We start from the raw sequence: 21,883 nt of genomic DNA, 5'->3' as shown, positions 1-21,883 counted from the left end.
GCTGTTTGCTGTGTTGTGTTCTTGTCTTGCGGCAGGAGTTCAGGGGTCCTGTGAGTGCCACCAGACCCCCACCTCAAGTACCACTGGTGGCACCCATACCACTGGTTGAGGAACACTGCTTTAAAGCACACCCATGCTGGTCAGATGCCAAGAGGGCCAGGCAAGCTATGCAGAAACAAGACACTGGCAGGTGGTTTGAGCTCAGATTTCTGTTGCATTCCTTTCCACTACACCCCATGCACACGAGGAAATACACCTAGCTGCGGTTTTCCTGGGGCTTAAGTACTGCTTGCAGCTTCCGCCTTCCACTTCCCGGATTGCTACTTCCCCGCCTCCAGCCCTTTGTTGCGTCACAGTTCGCGCGAAAATTTTTCCCGGGGAGCGTTCGAAAGGGGCGGGGCGAGCCTGGCGGAGGCTTCCGATTGGCTCGACTAGCCACGCGGGTTCCCTCGGCGGCGCGAACTGCTTTCTTTGTCTGCTGCGGGAGGACGAGCGGCCATGGATCTGGCGGTGGCGGCAGGGGGGGCGGCGGGGAGCGCGGCCAAGCAGATCCGCGACGAGGTGGCTGAGAAGTGCCAGAAGCTGTTCCAGGACTTCCTCGAGGAGTGAGTGAGCAGATTGTCCTGCAGTGCAGGGCTTCCTTCCTCCTGCTCTAGTCCCTTCCCCTCAATGTTTACTTGGAAGTAAATCCTGCTGTGGTCAATGAGGCTACTTCCTAGGGAGAAGCCTCTATAGGACAGCACAGTTGTCTGTGAGTAAGGCTGCAGTCCCATGCGCACTTTCCTGGAAGTAAACCTATTGGATACAATGGGACTTACTTCTTAGTAGAGAGGCATAGGATTGTGCTGTAAGTCCCGTTGCACAAAAGACTGACTCCTGAGTAGACGTGCACAGGATGGGGTTGGAAGGGCCCAATCCGATCCAATTTTCCAGTGCTGCTGCAACTGTGCTAATGGGGCATGCACTGCATCTTGTGGTGGGGCAGCAGTCACAGAGGCCCCATTAAGGTATGGGAACATTTGTTCCCTTCCTTGGGGCTGCATTGTGGTTGCACCGGGGCTGGAAAATTGGATAGGATTGGGCCCTAAGTGTGCTTTGCTTTCAAGTCAGATATGTGCTTGATCTCCTAGTGGTGCAGTTCTTGTCCCATGCCCTTGTAGCTTCTGTATCCTGCTAGCAGCTGGGCTGCATTCTTCCCCTCAAACCCCAAGGGGTCCTTAATATGGGGTTCATCATGTTATGTGTGTACAGCAGTTATTTTCAATCTTTTTCATCTCACGGCACACTGACAAGGCACTAAAATTTTCAAGGCACACCATCAGGTTTTTGACAATTGACAAGGCACACCATACTGCCAATGGGGGCCTCACATCCCTATTGGCCCTACTAATAAATGACCTTCCCTCAAATTCCTGTGGCACACCTGTGGACCACTCGCGAGACACCAGTATGCCACGGCACAGTGGTTGAAAATAGCTGGTGCACAGTATTGCACCCTTCTCAATATGATCATAGAGCACCATGGAGTTTGTGCTGTTTTTTAGTCAATGCAATCTTCTTTTGCAGTATCCCTGAGATATTCTGTACCCCTTTAGGAAACTTGAAGGTCAGTTTTGTGAAAGCACCTTACTAATAGAAGCATTTTTACTGAGAAGTCCACTGATTGCAGTTTAATGCTTCTGAGGCTGTTAAGTAAGCATGCAGAGGACTTGGCACCGTATGGTTGCAATTTGGTGGGCACACACTAAGCAGTAACTCCCATTCGACTCTGCAGCTTAAATCTGAATAGACATGTCCTGTGCAACTAACTTTGGGCTATAGCACCGGAGTTAATCAAAAGCAGAACCTTTCAGAGAAGTTTTATAAAGATGTGTTTATGGTAAAGAAGTGATATGGCTTTTTCACCTCATCTGTGAGAAAGAGCTGATTTGATTCAATGTAATTCAATGGCATTCAACTTTGTCTCAAAGTCAGGTGCTTGTGCATAGATTCAAATGAAGCGTTAAGAAATTAGCATTTATATTGTACGGTCAGCAGCACCTGAAGCTTTGGCCTCTCTTGTTACAAATAAAACTCACATAGTTTGGGTCTCAATTTAACTGTCTTTTTCTAAAAGTAAAATGGGGGCAGGGAATAAGTCAAAGTCCTTGTTGCTGTCACAAAAGGAATGGTCCTATTTGCAGATTTAACTGCCATCTTTTCACTAAAGTGCTGTCAGAAAACTAGACATGCACAGACCTCTTCTATACTGCTACTTGTTATAGGAGCATACCTTGTTTGTGTAAGATGGGATAGGCTGTCACTAGAATTCTCTATCCCTTTGTTATCGTCTTGCCATTTAAAGGCCATTCACATGTTCTGTTATATACACAGACAGATGCCTGGATGTGCGTACTCATTTTTATGTGAATGACTATTTGTATTCACTTGAAAACACGGGCAACATCTCTCGAAAAGGTAGAATAGAAGTTGTAGGTACCGATGTATGCACTGACTGTACCATGAATAATTGTACACAAAGGTCAGCAGTTATGTGTGTACTATACACCAGATGGTACATGTGTTGCACTTAATGTGTGACTATGGCTTTGTTTAATAACTGCAGGCTCTTGCTACATGGGAAACATTTCTGTAAAACCATCCCTAAAATCTGACTATTTTCAGGTTCCAGAACAGTGATGGGGAAGTTAAGTACTTGCATGATGCAGAGGAGTTGATCCGTCCAGAGAGAAACACATTAACTGTAAGTTTTGTGGATTTGGAGCAGTTCAATCAGCAGCTTGCTACCACAGTCCAGGAAGAGTTCTATAGGTAAGAAAGGGCTGTGGGTTGGACAGCATTATTTTTAATGATAAATACACTTTTGGGATTGCTCGTTTAATTATCTCTATCTTTGCCTGACCCGAGCTGCATTAGAAGACTTCTCAAAAGCATTAAAAAACCTGTTCAGATGCATTCACACTAAGGGTGCAATCCTAACACCTTATGTCAGTACCTTCCAGCACTGGCATAGCAGTGCCAGTGGGACGTGTGCTGCATCCTGCAGTTGGGTGTCACTCACGGAGGCCTCCTCAATGTAAGGGAAAGTTTGTTCCCTTACCTCAGAGCTGCATTGCCCTTATGTCAGTGCTGGAAAGCGCTGACATAAGAGGTTAGGATTGCACCCTAAGTAAAATTGAAGTACTAAGTGATCAGCACTCTGAATCAAAATGCCAGTCATCCAAAGTCCTCATGTTGCTGACAGATTCTTGTCCAGTCTGGTAGGAACAGCATGAGAGGCAGAATCCCTGCCTTCTTGCAAGCAAGAGGTACCTGAAATATGAAAATACCTTTTCTTTGCAGTGGCATCTACAGTGCTTCTCATTTGTGTGTTACTTTTGCTAAACAAGGCAACATCAAGAGTCTTTATCAGGAAAATAAGTGATGAATGTGGAATAATATATAATATAAAGGCTAACAAGGTACTTTTTAATTTGGGCCTAGTTTTACTCTCCAAAATCTATATTTGCTGAGTTGTTCTTAGGAAAAGATGCCAAATAGCATTATCTCATAACAATTTTAGATTTGGGCTTTTTAGTTAACTTGCATTAGAGTTACTGTATATGTCAACATAGGTTGAAAGAAAATACCTTGAACTTGAGTCTAAAGGTATGTCACTACAAATTCTGTCTCTTTTTTTAAAGAGTCTATCCTTTCTTGTGTCGGGCTGTAAAGACGTTTGCCAAAGACCATGGAAATGTTCCTCCAAACAAGGACTTCTACGTTGCTTTCCAGGACTTACCTACCAGGCACAAGTAAGACGCTATGAAGATGTTAAGCATTGGATTTGATTGATGCTGTAAATATGAACTAAGTTAGTAGTGATAATCCTACAAAATAACAAAGAGTCCAATCCTATGCATTTCTACTCAGAAGTAATTCCCATTATAGTCAATGGGGCTTACTTCCAGGAAAGTGTGAATAGGATTGCAGCCAAAGAAATGCCCATCCATTAGTGAGGATACTTTTGTAGTTCAGGGGCACTCATTCAACAACCCTGGAATTGCAAGCTATAGGGTCTCAGTATTAACCTTTCTGTCTTTGCTCCAGAGATACATTGAGCAAAGTTCACACACTGAGAAATCTAGTGATTGATGAGCAAAACCTTGGAGCACATCATAATTTATGCTTGCAGGAAAACTTCTGCCCTAAATGAGCACAAACAGTGCAGGCACATGGGAGAAATTTTCTTCCATCTCTGTGACATGTATGCAAAGAGATTTGATTAATAGTATGTTGTGTTGTTAAAAAAAGGCTTTAAAATGTAGCTTCCATTTTCTTGTGCTCATTGTTTTAAGTAATCTTAGTTGTGTGTATATAATCTCAAATGTGTAAAATATTTCTGCTTGGTTGTTTTTTTTACCAGTTTAAATAAAATATCAGATTGAAATCTTGTGATATAAAAGTCAAAAGGAACAGGATTGGCATTCAGCAACTCTGCTCCCTAAAATGCCCCAATTATGGAGCTAAACTTCTACCGCCTTGATGTCATACTCTGTTATTATCCTGTTGTTGACCTATAGGATAGCTTGTTCTTTCCGTAGACAACAGTGGGCCATAATTGTACATGCAGCTCCCATCTGATATTGTAGATCATGATGTAAAGCTTAAGGGCTTTTAAATCTGATTTTTCCTCTCAACAGAATTCGAGAACTGACAGCAGCCCGAATTGGATCGCTTACACGTATTAGTGGGCAGGTGGTCCGCACCCACCCAGTTCACCCAGAGCTTGTGAGCGGAACTTTTCTGTGTTTGGACTGCCAAACAGTTATCAAAGATGTTGAGCAACAGTTCAAATACACACAGCCTAACATCTGCAGAAATCCAGTCTGTGCCAATAGGAGGCGGTTTCTTCTGGACACCAACAAATCCCGATTTGTTGACTTTCAAAAGGTAATGTCATGATTTTCACTTGACTTTTTTTCCGTTAGCATAATATTTTATAAATGAGTCATGTTACCAGGTTGGCTTTTAGAATGTGCTGGTTCAGATATAACACCAAGCTATGGTTTTGCACAATGTGAACAAACCTTTCGGGACCTTTGAGCTTGCCATGCTTTTCTTCCTGGTTTGTTGCAAACCATAGTTTGACATTTCATCCAGACTAGCAAATAATGGTTTACACCTGCCCGAGAAGGTCATTAATCAAGACTAGAAAAATAGTAGAAAAGGGTTTGTGTGCTGTATTGCTGCTTCTTTGGTCTTTCCCTGTTTTTAGAAGAAATTTTCCATCCTTGCTTCCATCTCCACTTCCGCCCGCCCGCTAATTTAATATGGTAGAAATAGGTTTATGTTTTTGTTAGATTCTCTCTTGAGGCATGTCCACTGATGGTCAGTAAATTGAGTAGCTTAAGAGTGAGTTATTAACAACTCTGCTGCCTGCTTTTTTAATCATTCACTCATAACTGATATTGGGGTGGCTTGAAAATTCCCAGGTATGTCAATTAAGTGTTTTAATCTTTCTGTTTAATCATTCTGTGGAGAAGTTTAATAATTCTGTGCAGCCTTATAGCTGGTGCTTAGGAATGTAAAACACTTTTTAAAATCCATATGTCAGAAACCTTTAAATTCCATCCCTAACCACATTTGACATTCTGTGTTTTCTTCAGGTTCGTATTCAGGAAACACAGGCTGAACTGCCCCGGGGAAGCATTCCTCGTAGTGTTGAGGTGATCTTGCGTGCTGAAGCTGTTGAATCAGCTCAGGCTGGTGACAAGTGTGACTTTACAGGTTCCCTCATTGTTGTGCCTGATGTAGCCCAGCTGTCTACTCCAGGTTAGTGGAATTCCTTCAGAACAGTGCAGTGTTTAGAGGTAATCTAGAGATGGTCTAGCTAGCACTTTATCTGAAAGCACTTATTGCAGCTACCTTGCTGGAGATAAGCAAGTTTGGGCCTGATCAGTACCTGGATGGTTGACCACCAAGGAACCTCATATATGCCATGAGGGAAGAAAGGCAGGGCAGGATATAAATGAAAAAATAAAGCAACATATTCAGAAAATCTATATCTAGAGATGTGTGTTTCTGGTGAGTAAGATAGGATTGCAGCCTAAATCTTACTGAACACTTAGGCTTACTGAATGGACTGATTAAAATAAGAAACACCGTTTTCAAACACCTCTAGCTATAACCTTCCATTTTCCTGTAACTGTATAACTAGAATGCAGTTTGGGACTCCATGTTTGTGTTTTGTCCCCATGTAGAAGGCACTCTGTACATGTAGAAAACTAGCACACTGGGAAGGTTAGTCTAGAATTATCTTTATGTTATGTTCATGTTACATGCAGAGAGTTGCTATCCAAATATATTACCCTTACCTGCATTTTGAAGTGTATTCATAGGAGCACTGTATTCACCCTTTTTCAAATGTGTAGACTGAAAATGACCACACATTCTTGGCTCACCTTGCCGTTACAGGTGTACGGGCAGAAACTGGCTCTCGCGTGAGCGGGAAAGAAGGTTATGAAACAGAAGGCATCAGAGGACTTCGTGCCCTTGGAGTCAGAGAGCTATCCTATAAACTAGTCTTTTTAGCATGTTACGTTGCACCAACAAACCCAAGGGTAAGTCTTATTTGAGGAAAACAACTTCAAATATTTTTCTTTTTGGGACAGCGATGGTAGGATTTTATTTTTCTGCAATACTGAGTATCGCAGTTCAGAGCCCAATCCTTTCCAATTTTCTAGCACCGACACAGCTGTGCTGATGGGGTGTGTGCTATGTCCTGCAGTAGGGGTGCAGTCATGGAGGCCTCCTCAAGGTAAGGGAATGTCTGGTCCCTTACTCCGGGGCTGCACAGAGGCTGCATCAGCGCTGGAAAGTTGGATAGGATTGGGTCCTCAGGTTTGCAGCTTTTCATTATCATTAAGTGATTATAAAACCACTTTTGCATGCATTACATTTGAAGCAGATCATCAGCATTCTGAGCTGAAGATTCATTAGAACTTTAAAAAGAATTATTTAACACCCCATCTGAGTCTAGGATTTGTGTCTCTTTCTCTTCAGTCCTGACCAACTCTAATTGTTTTTCTGTTTAATTTGAGCTTTAAACAAAACTAGCTCTCAGCATGTCTTACCATCTCCTCAATTTGTTACTGTCCTAAATAGAATGAAGTGGCAAACTACTGTAGAACAGACAATAGAAAAATCTCCCTATGCAAAAATTAGCATAGGAGAGTGACATCTGGGTTAGTTAGTACCTTTGTCCCTGTGCTAGCTTTTTACATTAGGAACTTTTCTAGATCTGAGGGAAATTTCAGAAATTGTACACCCCCTCCCCGCACATGCTACCAGAAGAGGTATAGTCTGCTACCTCATTTTGCTGCATGTTTAGATCCAGCCCAAAATATTTCCATTCTGGAAAAAATCAGCTTGGTCAGCTGTAACAATCTTGCTCCCTACCTTTTGCTTCAAAACTTAAACTTCCTAAGTAATGACCCAGTCCTACTGGGCTTCACCACGAATGGAACAGGCAGGGAAGAGGGCAAAACTGGGTGGGGAGAGGGTGTAATGGCTCTCCCAGGGAGAGGCTGCAGGAGGGGGTGAATCCAGCTGCAATGGCTTGGTCCAGATCCTGTCACCTCTGGCAATAGCCTCCCTGTCCCCGTTCTCAGATTTGCGCTAGCAAGATTGCTAGCCCAGGTCCAAAGAGACCCCTTGCAGAGCAGGAGGCTGGCACGGGGTAGGGAGATTTAAATCCCCTTTCCTGCCGAAGCCTCAAGTCTGCCCCTCCCTGATAAGTGCGCTGATTTTTGGCTCAGCTGCACTGGGGGAGGGGGAGGATAGCATTGGAATATTATTTCTTGATCTATGCCACAGTTTTATCATTGTATAATTCCCTCCCTTTGTTTAGTTTGGTGGTAAAGAACTTCGAGATGAGGAACAGACTGCAGAAAGCATTAAAAACCAGATGTCAGTGAAAGAATGGGAAAAAGTATTTGAAATGAGTCAAGATAAAAATCTTTATCACAACCTTTGTACCAGCCTCTTTCCTACCATACACGGTAAGATTTTAATTACCAGGTTATGTTACAGTCAGGAGAGTGGTGATTGCTCTCAGTGTTTAGTGTTATTTTAGGTCAACTGATAGCTTTCAAATTCCACTTTTCAAGTGTTTATCCCCATCTGGTGGTGCAACTTCTGAACCAAAATATGAATAGTGTTTAGAACAGTAAAAATATTTCACAATTTCCAGTGTGGAGTATTTTGTGATTGGTGCTGGTTTGAACCAAGAAAGAAAAACAGAGCTTCGTACAAAGTACATCCAGGATTTTCCCCTTTTCTCCTCCTGAATTGCATTCTCCTATCACTACAAGAACCTTCTCCAGTCTGGAGTGGGTCTACCACATCTCTACCCTTTTGAAGATCCTCTGTGAATCTTTATGGAGCTTTCGCTGCCCATTCTGATTGTCAGAGTACCTGTTCCTCCCAAGAGTCTTCAGATTGTTCTTGCTGGTTTAGCTTGGTGGTGGTCTTGCTCCTGCAAAAATACCAAAAGTGTTTTTGTAGAGTCCAGCCATTAAATATTTTGATGAGAGTGCTCTGAGTCCGCAATGATTATACCAAAATGGGCCCCCACGGTCTGTCTGAACTGGATGAGACTTCCATTGACTGTACTCATCTGGTCCTATGTATTGGAAATATAATTTCTCATGCGTACTCCATCTTATGGAAGTGCCCATGCTGTGTTATCAAAATGCTGTTTTTGTTGTTGTTACAGCACTTTTTTTCCTTTGTACCACAGCAAATAGGTAGTGTGGAGTATATTCTTTGCACCTTGAGTAACAGAGCTAGGGACCACCCATTTTCTGTAGGCATACTGTAGTATGTCAGTAATGCTTTAAATATGTCTGCTGTCAGCTGCTTATGTCATCAGGGCTTTTACTGTCTGAATGGATCTTTCCACATGATTGTTGGATTGAGGGTAAGGGAGACTGTAAGAGTGGGATGAAAGCCCCAGTTCTTTGCAAGCTGCTTGAACTTTGAACTGGAAAATTGAGGTGTGTTGTTGCTGGGAAGCTCCCATGGAATCCCATGCCTTGCAAATTTCATACTAGCTATCACTGGTACACTATGCAAAGAGCAGGTCTCTGGATAAGGAAGTAATAACCTGTAACTATCAAGTATGTTTGCGAGTTACAGGTAAACAATTCACCATGGCAGCTTCATGATTGATCCATGTGTTCTTTTTCTGGGCATAGATCCTTTCTGCCTCCGTCAATGTCTTAGATGCATATATGATCCCCATAAATTGGTTGAATTGTTGCACCAACTCCTGGCTGCTACACATCTAATGAAATCTTAAATGGCCTTCCACACAACAGCTGTGACAAGCCGCTGTTTCAGGATACTCCATGCTTTCCTTTGCTGTGCTTCCCATGACCATTCGTGTTTGTTTTCCAGAAGTGTCCAGAAAGGTGCAGTTATTTATGATAAATTTCCCAAGAGAGTTAACTGTGTTCCCAAGTACCGGTGCTTGTCTTTTTTGAACTGGGGCCATGGCATCATTTCAATAGCATCTACTTTTCTTTGGTCAGGGTCACCCTCTTACGGAGAACCTATCATCCAGGAATGTCACCCCACGCAACATCTTTCTTTATTTAATTTTAAATCTGTAGCCCTTGTCGCATCTAAGGACTTCCAAAGCTGTAGGTCATGTTCAGCTTTGGTTGAGCCCCAGATAATATCTGTAAATGTGCTCGTATATCATGTAAATGATTTTGTGGAGCTGCAGCTATTTGAAATGGGAGCCACAGAAAACCATATCCTTCAAACAGGGTATTAAACATACAAAAGTTTGGAGCTGTCTTGTGAGCTATAACTGCCCAAAGCTGGAGGATGTGTCTAATTTGTTGGAAAAATAAGAACATCAAGCGCTGTCAACTGGGCCATGATTTCCTTCCTAGTAGGAAGTTTGAAATACTCCCTCTTGATAGACTTGTTAAGGATTCTGGAGTCTAAACATACTTGTAACTTCCCCATAGATTCACTGCAATGACCACTAAATTTACCGATTCTGTGGGTTCCTGAACTTTCTGTATGATCTTTAATGTTCCCATCTGCCATTTCCTCTCTGAGCTTGTCACAAAGTGTAAATGGCACCTTTCTATATGGGTGGATCGCAGGATAATTGCTTTATATATTCAGATGGTATTCTTGATCAGCAGCCAAGATCTCCCAGTAAATCTTGGTATGTTCAGGTCAGTGTCTTATATTCCTGAGTCATTTTTATCTTGCACAGCTAGTTGTCTTTTGACTAAGTTATGCTCCTCATGTACTTGATATACTGACCTCTTTGCCCATAGTTCAGCTGTACCTACCCTGTTTCAGGAGCCTGTTTGGTGTCATTTCTGACACCGTGTGATAAGTTGGGACTTCAAACACATGAGGCCGTATTAAGAAATAAATACAAATGTTTATTGGCAAACAGATGCAACTTGCTTCTCACTAGTGCACATCCTGGTAACCTTGTTGTCAGGCAGCACCACTGAGAATACTTTAGGGATTATCTGCATTCTCCCATGTTCCCTATTAGGATGTGTCACTAATGTGACAGTCAGTACAGAGATGCCTCCAAAAGAGACAGGCAGACAAGCCCACATGTGCACGTACTGTGCTTATGTGCACATGACACTTTTGTAGACACTTTGTCTTCAAAGGGTTACTGCAACCATGCAGACTTGCAGTGCTCTTTACATAATTTCTGTGCCTCCCTCTGTCTTATCCAATGATCTCTGCACCCTGATAGCAGGTATTGAACTTGGACTCTGATTCACCAATTGTTTCTGATGACTGCTGTGTCAATTTGGTAATCGCCTTGAGTGTGAGTTGTCCAACTGAAGTTACTTAGAGCTGTAATCTTAGCACGATTGAGCCCTTTTTTGTTTAGTTCACATTCCTTGGTTACAATTACTGTCACAGGACAGGTGGTGAAATAGTAATGATTTTAGAGACATTTCTGAGGCAATTTGCCAGGTTGCTCAGTCAGAAGGGAAACTTGCCAAAGGTTTTAATCCGTTTCTTTGAATTTCTGAAGCAAGTTTTAAAGCCCCAGCAGTTGTTTAATGCATGGATATACCTCCAGTATAGCCATTTTCAACCACTGCGCCGTGGCACACTGGTGTGACACGAATGGTCCCCAGGTGTGCCGCAAGAGTTTGGTGGAGGGTCATTTATTAATAGGATCATTGGGGATATGAGCCCCCCACCAATAGAAAGGTGTGCATTGTCAATTGTCCAAAAACTGATGGTGTGACTTGACAATTTTAGAACCTTATTGGTGTGCCATGAGACGAAAAAATTGAAAATCACTGCTCCAGTATAGCAAATAGAATGCAGTTGTGTTCTGTTCAAAAAGCTGTCTGTATTTGTTCATTCACAAAAGAGTTCACAATTTATTTACTTTGCACCGCAGGTAATGATGAAGTGAAGCGAGGGATTCTACTCATGCTGTTTGGTGGAGTACCAAAGACAACCTCTGAAGGCACTTCATTGCGTGGGGATATTAATGTCTGTGTTGTTGGCGATCCAAGTACTGCCAAGAGTCAGTTTCTTAAGTGAGTTAAGTCCCTCTTAGAATTATCCTTCCCTGGTCAACTGTTAGTTACTCTTGCTTAACACTGACAACCAAGCAGGTAGCCACCTATATGATATATATACAGGTGCTGAAGTCCTACAGATCAAGTAGTGTTACATTTGCTGCTTTGTAAATGTTGTGATATATTGAAGTAACCCTGATTTCCATACTGATTGACCCACCAGACATGTGGAGGAGTTCAGCCCACGAGCCGTCTACACCAGTGGAAAGGCCTCAAGCGCTGCTGGCTTGACAGCTGCCGTTGTGAAAGATGAAGAGTCCTATGAATTTGTTATTGAAGCCGGAGCTCTGATGTTGGCAGACAATGTAAGTTTTTTGTTGGCAGCATTTCAGCCCTCCAGCTTCCTTGTAGAAGTTTGCACTTCCAAAGAAGGGTGTGATTTTTCTTTGAGTTACCTTAGTACAGAAGGAGAGTTGAATCGATCTTGTATTTTTATTCCTTTTTTAGGGAGTGTGTTGCATTGATGAATTTGACAAAATGGACATGAGAGATCAAGTTGCCATTCATGAAGCAATGGAACAACAGACCATCTCAATTACTAAAGCAGGAGTTAAGGTGAATAGCTGCTCTATGTCTGCCACTTTCCTTTTAAATAAAACTAAGAAAACCATTTCTGTTTTAGCCCTCCACCATAGAGTCATTCTGCCATTATCTACAACAGAGCTTTTCTTCTTTTGGAACATTAAATCAAAATTAAGCTTTGTAAACATAAACAATTTTCTTGCACTGCTTCTACCATTAATTATCTCTGGAAAAAAAAAAATTCACAGTCACAAAAGTACCTGGGCACACCAAGTCTAAGCACCTTTATTTTGAGGAAGCCCCACTGAACTCACTGTGTTTGCTCAGAGGCAAATTCCACAGGATCAGTCTGCTTGCTGTAAAGTATACATTACTTCAGTAATGTCTGTGGTCTTCAGCATGTGTTGACTGGGGGGGCAGGACTATGATTTCTGTAAGAGCACTAATAGCACGTATTTATTCAAAAAATGTGTCATGTGAGGATATAAAACCTGTCCTCATAATGAAGAGACCGGTTTGCCTTCTCCTAGTTCCAATAACATCTGCCTCTAGACTTCATTATTTTCCTTTGTTATTATTTGGTTCCCATTTGTCTATTTCTGTAAGTCAGTCCCTGTGGTGCTATACAGTTGATCAAACAGATGTCTAGGTGCCATTGAAAGTGTTTGTCCAAGATAGTTTTTCGCTTAACTTATTAACAATTCCTTTTGCTTAGAAATGTTTCTGCTTGTTCACTCCAGCTAACTGGGTAAGAGGCACTTTTTCAAGTGGGTGCTCCTCTTTTATTTAGCAGGGGGAGAGTAATTGGCCCTCCTCACCCCAGCAGTGTCTTTTCTAGTGGCTGTCTGCTGGTGTTTTGCATCTTTTAGATTGTGAGCCCTTTTGGGACAGGGAGCCATTTAGTTATTTGACTTTGTCTGTAAACCGCTTTGTGGACTTTTTGTTGAAAAGTGATATATAAATACTGTTAATAATAATAATAATAATAATAATTGTTTGTTACCAGGCTACTTTGAATGCCAGAACGTCCATTTTGGCAGCAGCAAATCCAGTTGGCGGACGTTATGACAGAGCAAAGTCTTTGAAACAGAACATAAATTTGTCTGCCCCCATCATGTCAAGATTCGATCTTTTCTTTATTCTTGTGGATGAATGCAATGAGGTAAGGTAAAACACACAACCAAATACAAATTCAACTCTCTTGCAAATTCAACTGTATGCAAGCTATAATCAAAAATATATAAGGCATGCCAGTATGAGATTGCTTTTTCAGCATTTCATTCTAAAATTGGAAAGAGAACCTTAATGTACCCAAACAAAGTCATTGACTGAGCTAAGATGCTATCTAATTGTGTGTTAGAACCTATTTTTAATGGAAATGTTGCTGAAGAGGTTGCCTAAACAGAAGCAGTCCAGTTGGATATAGTTGATCTCCTGGACGCCCCCTTCTTAATCTGCTGTGATAGTGATTGTAGCTTCCGGTAAACCTGTCCTAACAACACCCTCTGCTTCCTAGGTTACAGATTATGCCATTGCTAGGCGCATTGTGGATCTTCATTCCAGGATAGAAGAATCAATTGATCGAATGTATTCACTGGATGATATCAGGAGGTACCTTCTGTTTGCCAGGCAATTTAAGCCAAAGGTATTTTGAGTCTTTAGATCTTCTTGGAGTTTGAGCACAGTCTCACACCCTTGCATGTTAGCTGATCCAGAATTTATAATGCAGTCAGTTCCCTTTATATGTAAATTCGCTATCTACGATTTCACTTATCTTCGAGGGGCAGAACTGCCACCTACCTCATTATCCATGACTGTTTTTGTAATCTGCGAATACTGTGACAGTGCACTTGGGGCTTGGCACAGCACCAGGTAGATGGGGACAAGCGAGGTTGTGGAAGGAGGAAGAGAAGAGACAGTGGCCTCCCTCTGAGCAGAAGGCAGCACCAACACTGTGCACGGGGGGGGGGCATGTATACAGTATATTGCTGATGGGGAAGGGAGTTGCAGTAATTGAGTCCAGCCAATTATACGCCTTGATTTTTCTGAGAAAGTTGTCCGGATTAGGTCAATTTTCTGCATCAAATGGGCATTGGTATTGGCCCATGGAGAATCGTCGGACACTTTTGTGTCCGCTTCCAAGCTTGCTCACCATCTTGAGCACCATCTCAGAGACTCCAGATGAACCTTCACAACCCTGCCAGTGTGGCAGGGCAGTAAGGCAGAGGCCTCTGGAAGGCTACCTGAGGTCTGCTCTGGGGTTCAGCAAGCCCAGGGAAGGAGACAGGAGATAAGTGAAGCAACCCCCTCCCCAATGCTGAACTCTGAGACCCCATTGTTGGGCCTGCAACCTTCAACAAGTCAAGGGATAGCCAGCACAGAGAAATTGCAATTGCCACAACCTTAAACACATCAAGGGATATCTATCACAGAGAAGGAAGCATCAGATGTTGGAGAAGTTGATGAGCCGTCACTTTCACCCAGCCCTGTAGACTTCAAGTCAAAATTCATGTTCACAAAGTTCATAGAGTGTATGATGAAGAGGTTTCCCTGTTTTTCTCATAGGCTCAATGATTTGATGTCTGCTAATTTGGTACCCACTAGGTTTTCCAGGAACCTGACCCTAACAGATAATGAGAACTGACTGTGGTTAGTTCATACTTGGTTGTTGGTACAGCTCCCAACCTAAGTAGAATTCCAGCTCATTAATTAACATGTCCTGTATCTAACGTCAACCTCTACTGTCAACATCTGTTGCATTGATATGGGACAATTTGTATTTGCCAAACTGTTAGTTTTTTGTTGTTTGATCTTGCAAATTTAATTATTTTAAAACCATATCTCTCCTTTTGTGCTGCCTTAGGGCCCAATCCTATCCAACTTTCCAGCACTGGTATAGCTGCAATGCAGCCCCAGTGTAAGGGAACAAATTTGCCCTCTGTGACTGCCTCCCCACCACAGGATGCAGTACACCCCCATTGGCATGGCTGTACCGGCACTGGAAAATTGGATAGGATTGGGCCCTCAGTAAACTATAATGTTTAGGCAAGTAATAATGGTCAGCAAAATGTTGAATCTAAATTTATATATTCAATCATGTATTCATTTATTTATACCCTGCCATTCCAAAAGCCCAAGGCAGCTTTCAAAACAGTGTATAGTTAAAATCCATTCCAAAACCTTTATTGGCATAAGCAAAAATTAAATAAAACATTAAAATACAGTACAAACTATTTTTTTTCTGTACAGACTATTTTTTTCTGTACAGTTAAAATCTAGATCATTTAAAACCAGCCCAGCAGTAGTATAATAATTCTAAAAACCCATAAAAATGGTTGGCAACCTTCAGTCTCGAAAGACTATGGTATAAGCCTACAGCACCCGGTATTCCCAGGCGGTCTCCCATCCAAGTACTAACCAGGCCTGACCCTGCTTAGCTTCCGAGATCAGACGAGATTGGGCATATGCAGGGTAATATTCCTATGTAACATGTATTTACAATTCAGAGCAAAGTCTCTGAAACAGAACAAAAATTTGTCAGCCCCCATCATGTCAAGATTTGATCTTTTCTTTATTCTTGTGGATGAATGCAATGAAGTAAGGTAAAACACACAACCAAATACAAATTCAACTGTCTTGCAAATTCAACTGTATGCAAGCTATAATCAAAAATATATAAGGCATGCCAGTACAAGATTGCTTTTTCAGCAATAATTTAGGTGGTGACAGGTAAAAAAAATACACAACCAACTGAAAACACATGAATACACAATAAAAACAGGTTACATAAAAGTCAACCAGGAATGCTCCCCCTTTACCCACCCCCTGAAGCTAATATAAATCAAAATGTTTTTAGGTCTCACCAGAAAACTTTCAAAGGGGCAGATTTTAGATGTTCTGGTAATGAGTTCCATGAAAGTGGTGCCACACATGAAAAAGCCCTGTGTCTTGCCACCACACCCATCACTTCTCCCTGCAACAGCACTCTCAACAGGGTCATTTCAGATGACCTAAGAGAGCAAGCAGGATTATATGGGAGTAGGCAGTATCCCTCAGTTACTGTAGTCCCAAGTCATATAGGCCTTTAAAGATAAGTTCCAGCACCTTTAGTCGAGCCCAGAAACAAACAGGCAGCCAGTGTAGCCGCCAGAGCAGCGGCTCAGCTGAGTCAAGCTGTCGAGCCCCTGCAGCCACATGGGCTGCTGCATTCTATACTAACTGCAATTTCTGGACCATCTTCAGGGGCAGCCCCACGTAGAGAGCATTGCAGTAGTCTAAATGGGATGTCACCAAGGCATGGACCACTGTTGCCAGATCTAACTGACACAGGTACAGCTGCAGCCAGCGCACAAACTGAAGCTGGACAAAGGCCTCCCTGGCCACCACTGTCACCTGGGCATTCAGGAGAAGCTGTGGATCCAAAACCACCCCCAGTGGTTGATCCACTTTGGAATGGACCGTTAGCTTTTTCCAGTGAATATAGAAAGTGATGTTCAATTCACCTATAGCTTACACTGTTTTTATTACTTTAATCCAATCCAGATTTCTAAAGAGTCGGAGGATTTTATAGTTGAACAGTATAAGCGTCTACGCCAGAGAGATGGCTCTGGTGTTACAAAATCATCATGGAGAATTACAGTACGACAGCTGGAGAGCATGATTCGACTGTCGGAAGCAATGGCACGGATGCATTGCTGTGATGAGGTAACAGTGTTTTTAATGGAATTGTGTTTGGCATGGTGGTTCTTTGTTGGAGTATGCCCATGTGGTTCAGTTTAAGTGGCCTAATGTATGTTAGTCCCAGGGAGGAAGGGATCCAAAAGCAAACCTTCAGATCAGTGTTTTTCAAAGTATTCTCCTAGAAGCCCTGGGGCACCCTAAGAACGCTTTAGGTCTCCACAAGCACACTATAAATGACTGCCTTCTGCCCAGTTTGCACTGAGGCTCTCTGAGACTCCATGCATGCACTAATGGGGCTCCCTGAGGCTCCTCTTAGGAATGTAAAGAGCTCCAGAGACCAAAAAAATTTGAGAACCGCTGAGCAAGTTCTGTTAAGTTTTTGAGTTGCATGCAAATCTTTAATCTTCTGGATGGAATGCTGTTTGTAAATCAGGCATGGAAATTCCTTTACCAGTGTTTGAATGAAATACCATTTGTATCAATTTTGTGTAACTTTGTAAAAGTTTTTATAGACTTTTGGTAGTGGATCTGTACAGTATCTGGTTCTATCAGCTCCCTGGGGTGAAGTTAGCCTCAGAGTGAGTTTTCCTTTAACAGGAAAAAGAGTGTTGGAACCCAAAGATATTTGCCAGCATAACTTTATAGACTCATCTAATACATGACTGATATGTGGCTGATAAAAGCATAGCAATACGTGACTGATAAAAGCACTTGGTGCCCGAAAGATAAAAGTCCTAGATGGGTTTTCAAAGTTATTGCAAGCAAAGAACATTTCTTGATATACCTTAAACTTACAATTTAATACTAGTGGTGGTTAAAACACTTCTTTTTTCTTTTGAGGGACTAATGAATAGTGAGCCTTAGTGTTTAACTGTTTTCAACCATCTTGCTTTGCTCACCTGGCTCTCCTTAAACGCTGTGACTAGGTTCATCCAAAACATGTGAAGGAAGCTTTCAGGTTATTGAACAAATCTATCATCAGAGTTGAGACTCCAGATATCAATCTGGACCAAGATGAGGAACAGTCCATTGAAGAAACTGAGGCCCAGGATGGAGTCACTGGTAAGAAATTTTGCAAATGAGTCGTGTATTATAAGACTACTTTTAGTGACTATTTCCTATGGTATACTTTGTACTCTGGAATTAATTTCTGAATACAAAGCATGTGACAAAACATCAGTTGTAAAGGGTGATTACATGTCACACATCCCTTCAGTATACCGTGCAGAAGACCTCAGTCCTTCTCTTCCACAATTTGCATGCTTTTTGGAGGAAATGCTGCATTTTATACGTATAGATGACTGTTCTTATGTATTTCATAGTTGGGAATTAGTTTGTGAATACAAAGCGTATGTGTGAAGTGCCCTTGAAAATTTTAACTTATGTGGGCTGTTGGCCATATTTTACACCAATCTTGATAGATGTACTTTTGTTTCTAGGCACAGTTCAAAGTGATAGTTCTGGTGTTTAAAGTCGTACATGGCCTGTGTCTTACCTACATGAAGGAATGTTTCATTCCAGATACCTTTTCTCCCCCAACCCCAATGCATTAAGATTATCCAAGGGATTATCTTGCATATCTGGCTAGAAGATCTAAGTTGGGATATCATTTATTTCATACAGCGGGCCAAATAGAATTCATGGCTCCTGCTGGGGGCCAGGAGTAATGTCATTAAGCAGGAAATTGCATCATAAAGCAGGAAGTGAACAGAAATAAGTGTGTACCGCTTCTCTGTCTACGTTGGCTATTTTACTTGATTCATTATTCCCTCCAGTCTGCTTTTTCTCCCAGTTATAGTTCACTCCACCAGCTCAGTGCTGTATATTAGGAGGTAGGTAGCCCATCCTTAGTGTCTCCAGAATATCATTTTTAGGTTGTCCATGGTTTTTTGTGTTTTTTTATTGTGAGTTGCTCCAAGGGTTTTGCTGTGAAGCCTTATACAGGTCCAACCTTGTTATACACGGATTTTTTTATACACGGATTTGACTCAACACGAATGGCCACTGCAAATGTGCTAATCCCTGGAGAAGGGGAAAAATGCATCCCTTTAAAATCACAGTTTAAAAAACTGCTGTTCTTACTGTTGTAGAGAGATAGTCATGCAAAAGATCATTCCATTCTTCAGCTGAGCCAGGCAAAGGCAAGGGGTTCTTTGCATTTCTAATTGCTGACTACCTCTCTACAACAGTAAGAAAAGCTGTTTTTAAACCACAATTGTAAAGGGATGCACTTTTTAATTTTTAAAAAATTGCTTTTATTTTACACATTTTATGGTACCAGCAGGAGTCCCAAAAATCAAACCCCTGCAATTGCTGAGGCATGGCCTTATTACATTAGGAGCAATGGAGGGGCAAGAAACCTGGAAATGGGTATTTAAATCTATTTTTACACTGTTTTTTTATCCGCTAGGGGTTCTGGAATGGAACCTTAGTGGATAACAAGATGCGACCTGTATACATTTTAATCAGTAAGACTTCCTGACCAGAAGGCAAGTAGAAGTCTCATTATTCCTAAATCCATAAGTTGGTTTTAGCAGCCAGATCATGATTTTGAGCCCTTAAGTAATAGCAGGGCTGTTGGTCATCAAAGAACATCTAGGTGACACAATCGCAACTGGCAATCACCATAGTTACAAGTGTTGAGTGTTTTGTTTGGAATAAAGCAGGTTACATTTTGTTGAGTCATGTGCCTCAGTCTAATGTATGCAAACACTTTCCCATGCTTGCAGGAGATGGAGAAACTGCAGTTGTTAATGGCTTGGTGAATGGTATCAATGGCCAGGCTGACAGTTTAAGCAAAGATTCAGCACCCAAGGCTTCCCTAAGGCTTAGTTTCCTTGAATATCGCAGAATCTCTAACCTCATTGTGATGCATCTGAGGAAATCTGAAGAAGGTAAGAACAGGCTTAGCAAGTTCACAACAGGTTAAGTGCTTTTAAAGGCCATTTGAAATGGTGAATTTAACAAGTGAGTTTTAGCTGCAAATAGATGCGTTTTTTAGAAAGAGCTAGACCACTGAATATCCGTCTAGGTTGTGAAGGCAAGTCCCAACAAAGACAAATTCTATGGAAAATCATGACAATGCTAGCAGTGCCTCTGTTCAGTCATTGGTGTATGGGTGAAACCTAATCTATTTGTTTACTGCTGTAAGGGCTGAAAGCTTCTTCTGAGGAGAACCTTATGATGATGTCCCATGTGCCCTGAACAGGTTAGGATACAACCCTGTGATATGGAAGCAATGTTCACAACCAGAGAGCCCCTATATGGGCATGATCATGCTGACCTCCCTTACAAGGTTGTAGGCAGCATTACTAAGATAATGTGTATGAAGTATATTGAACACTTTAGAGAGCTATCAAGTATTATATATGCCACTTTTCCGTGCATCTTTGCAGAAGATGATGATGCTTCCTTAAGAAAGAGTGAACTCATCAACTGGTATTTGAAGGAAATTGAGTCAGAAATAGATTCTGAAGAGGAGCTTATCAACAAAAAGAAGATAATAGAGAAAGTCATCCATCGCCTTACACATTATGTACGTATGCTTTTACTCTGCATCAGTGGGCTCCTTTTGGAGCCAGAATGAGACTCTGAATTCCTCAAATAAAAGGTGTAGTGCAAATAGCTGATGTGGAGATTTGATGAGTTTACAGCGTTTATTCTAAGCATGTTTACTCAGATTTTAGTACCAGAGTCCGATGAGCTCATGCCTATTTGGAAGTAAATTGGAGTTCAAATGAGTGGCGCTTACTGTATGCTTGTGAGTGGAACATTTAACTATCATAGTGCATGACCTCGAAGTCTTCAAACATAACTTAATGAAGAATCTCTCTCTGTTTTAGGACCACATTCTAATTGAGCTCACCCAGACTGGATTGAAAGATTCCACAGAAGAAGAAAGCTTTGAGGAAGACCCGTATCTGGTAGTTAATCCTAACTACTTGCTGGAAGACTAGGGATTATGAAGTAACAGGGGAACAATGTATCAGTTTCTTCCTAGAGATCAGTACTCACTTTCTGATAACCATCACCACTGTACATACCATAGCTGACTACTCCAAAAAGGCTTTGTCACAAAATTCACCCACCCGGACACTTTTAAATATCTTTTATCTAAGTAAAATTCTATATCCTTTCTAAGGAAGGAATCAGGCAACCTGATAAAGGAACTGTTTGGAAAGAAACTAGTGCTTCTCTTTAATGCTGATTTTGTATTTTACTTAACAGAACATTTTGCATCATTCTTCAGTAGTTCCATAGCAAGATTTTATGCTGTAGATTTTTTCACCTTATATTTGTGATAATTAAATAAAGTTTGTCTATATACCTTTATTCAATATTATTTGTTTTTCTTACTGTGTTTTTGAAATAAACCCAAAACATCAGTTTAAATGAACAGTATCTTGTTTAGGTTGCGACTCTCAACTCATACAGCAGTGGTTCCCAAACTTTGAGCTGTGGCTCCCTGGGAAACCGTGAAAACCAGCCAGGGATGCCATGGAATCCTTGTGAAAAACCCACCTATACAATGTATACGATTGTAACCCTAATGGTGAGCTGCTGCGAATGGCCCAGTAGGATCATTGTAGACTCAGCAGGGTCAACCACCAGTCAAAAACGTTTGGGAACCACTGTCATACAGGGATCAGGGGATAAATCTAGAGCAGGTGACTTAAACATTGTGAATTTTGCATTGTTATGATTTGGTCATAACCTCTTGGGTACAGCTTCAAACACATATCCCAACAGCCACCCTTTTTTCCAGTCTCAGAACACAACTGAGACAAAAAAGAGTTCAGAAATGGTCAGAGGAGGAGGGCATTTTCATGGGCAAGGTTGAGAATCCACCTGCTAGTTTTTCCATACAATGACCTCATTGCCTCTGCATTAGCATTACAAGAAAGTATGGTTTTGGCAACTTGTGTTTCCTTCCTGTCCTGAGCCCCTTAGGGTTTCTGTGGTTTCTGATGATCAAAACAGGATGGCCAATATTTCCTACTTTCACAAGTTGCATGCTGAACCTACTTGGTTGTTTTTTTTAAAAC

General features: G+C 41.6%; 1 protein-coding gene and 1 pseudogene across 1 annotated transcript; one reads left to right on the top strand and one right to left on the bottom strand.

The window, feature by feature from the left end:
- Positions 1–498: 498 nt before the first annotated feature.
- On the top strand, positions 499–21,121 carry MCM6 (minichromosome maintenance complex component 6). Its single transcript, XM_066633018.1, has 17 exons — positions 499–605; positions 2,665–2,811; positions 3,684–3,794; positions 4,683–4,932; positions 5,649–5,814; positions 6,457–6,602; positions 7,892–8,042; positions 11,453–11,594; positions 11,800–11,941; positions 12,084–12,191; positions 13,165–13,320; positions 13,675–13,803; positions 16,701–16,862; positions 17,765–17,900; positions 19,568–19,732; positions 20,234–20,373; positions 20,681–21,121. The coding sequence occupies exons 1-17, from the start codon at positions 499–501 to the stop codon at positions 20,792–20,794; spliced, it is 2,472 nt and encodes an 823-aa protein (XP_066489115.1). The 3' UTR covers positions 20,795–21,121.
- Positions 15,528–15,646, bottom strand: LOC136637977 (5S ribosomal RNA; annotated as a pseudogene).
- Positions 21,122–21,883: the final 762 nt, after the last annotated feature.

The sequence above is a fragment of the Tiliqua scincoides genome, chromosome 1 (genome assembly GCF_035046505.1).
Source record: "Tiliqua scincoides isolate rTilSci1 chromosome 1, rTilSci1.hap2, whole genome shotgun sequence".
Lineage (NCBI taxonomy): Eukaryota > Metazoa > Chordata > Lepidosauria > Squamata > Scincidae > Tiliqua > Tiliqua scincoides.
Note: the sequence above shows the minus strand (reverse complement) of the source record. Positions and strands in the feature narration are given on the sequence as shown.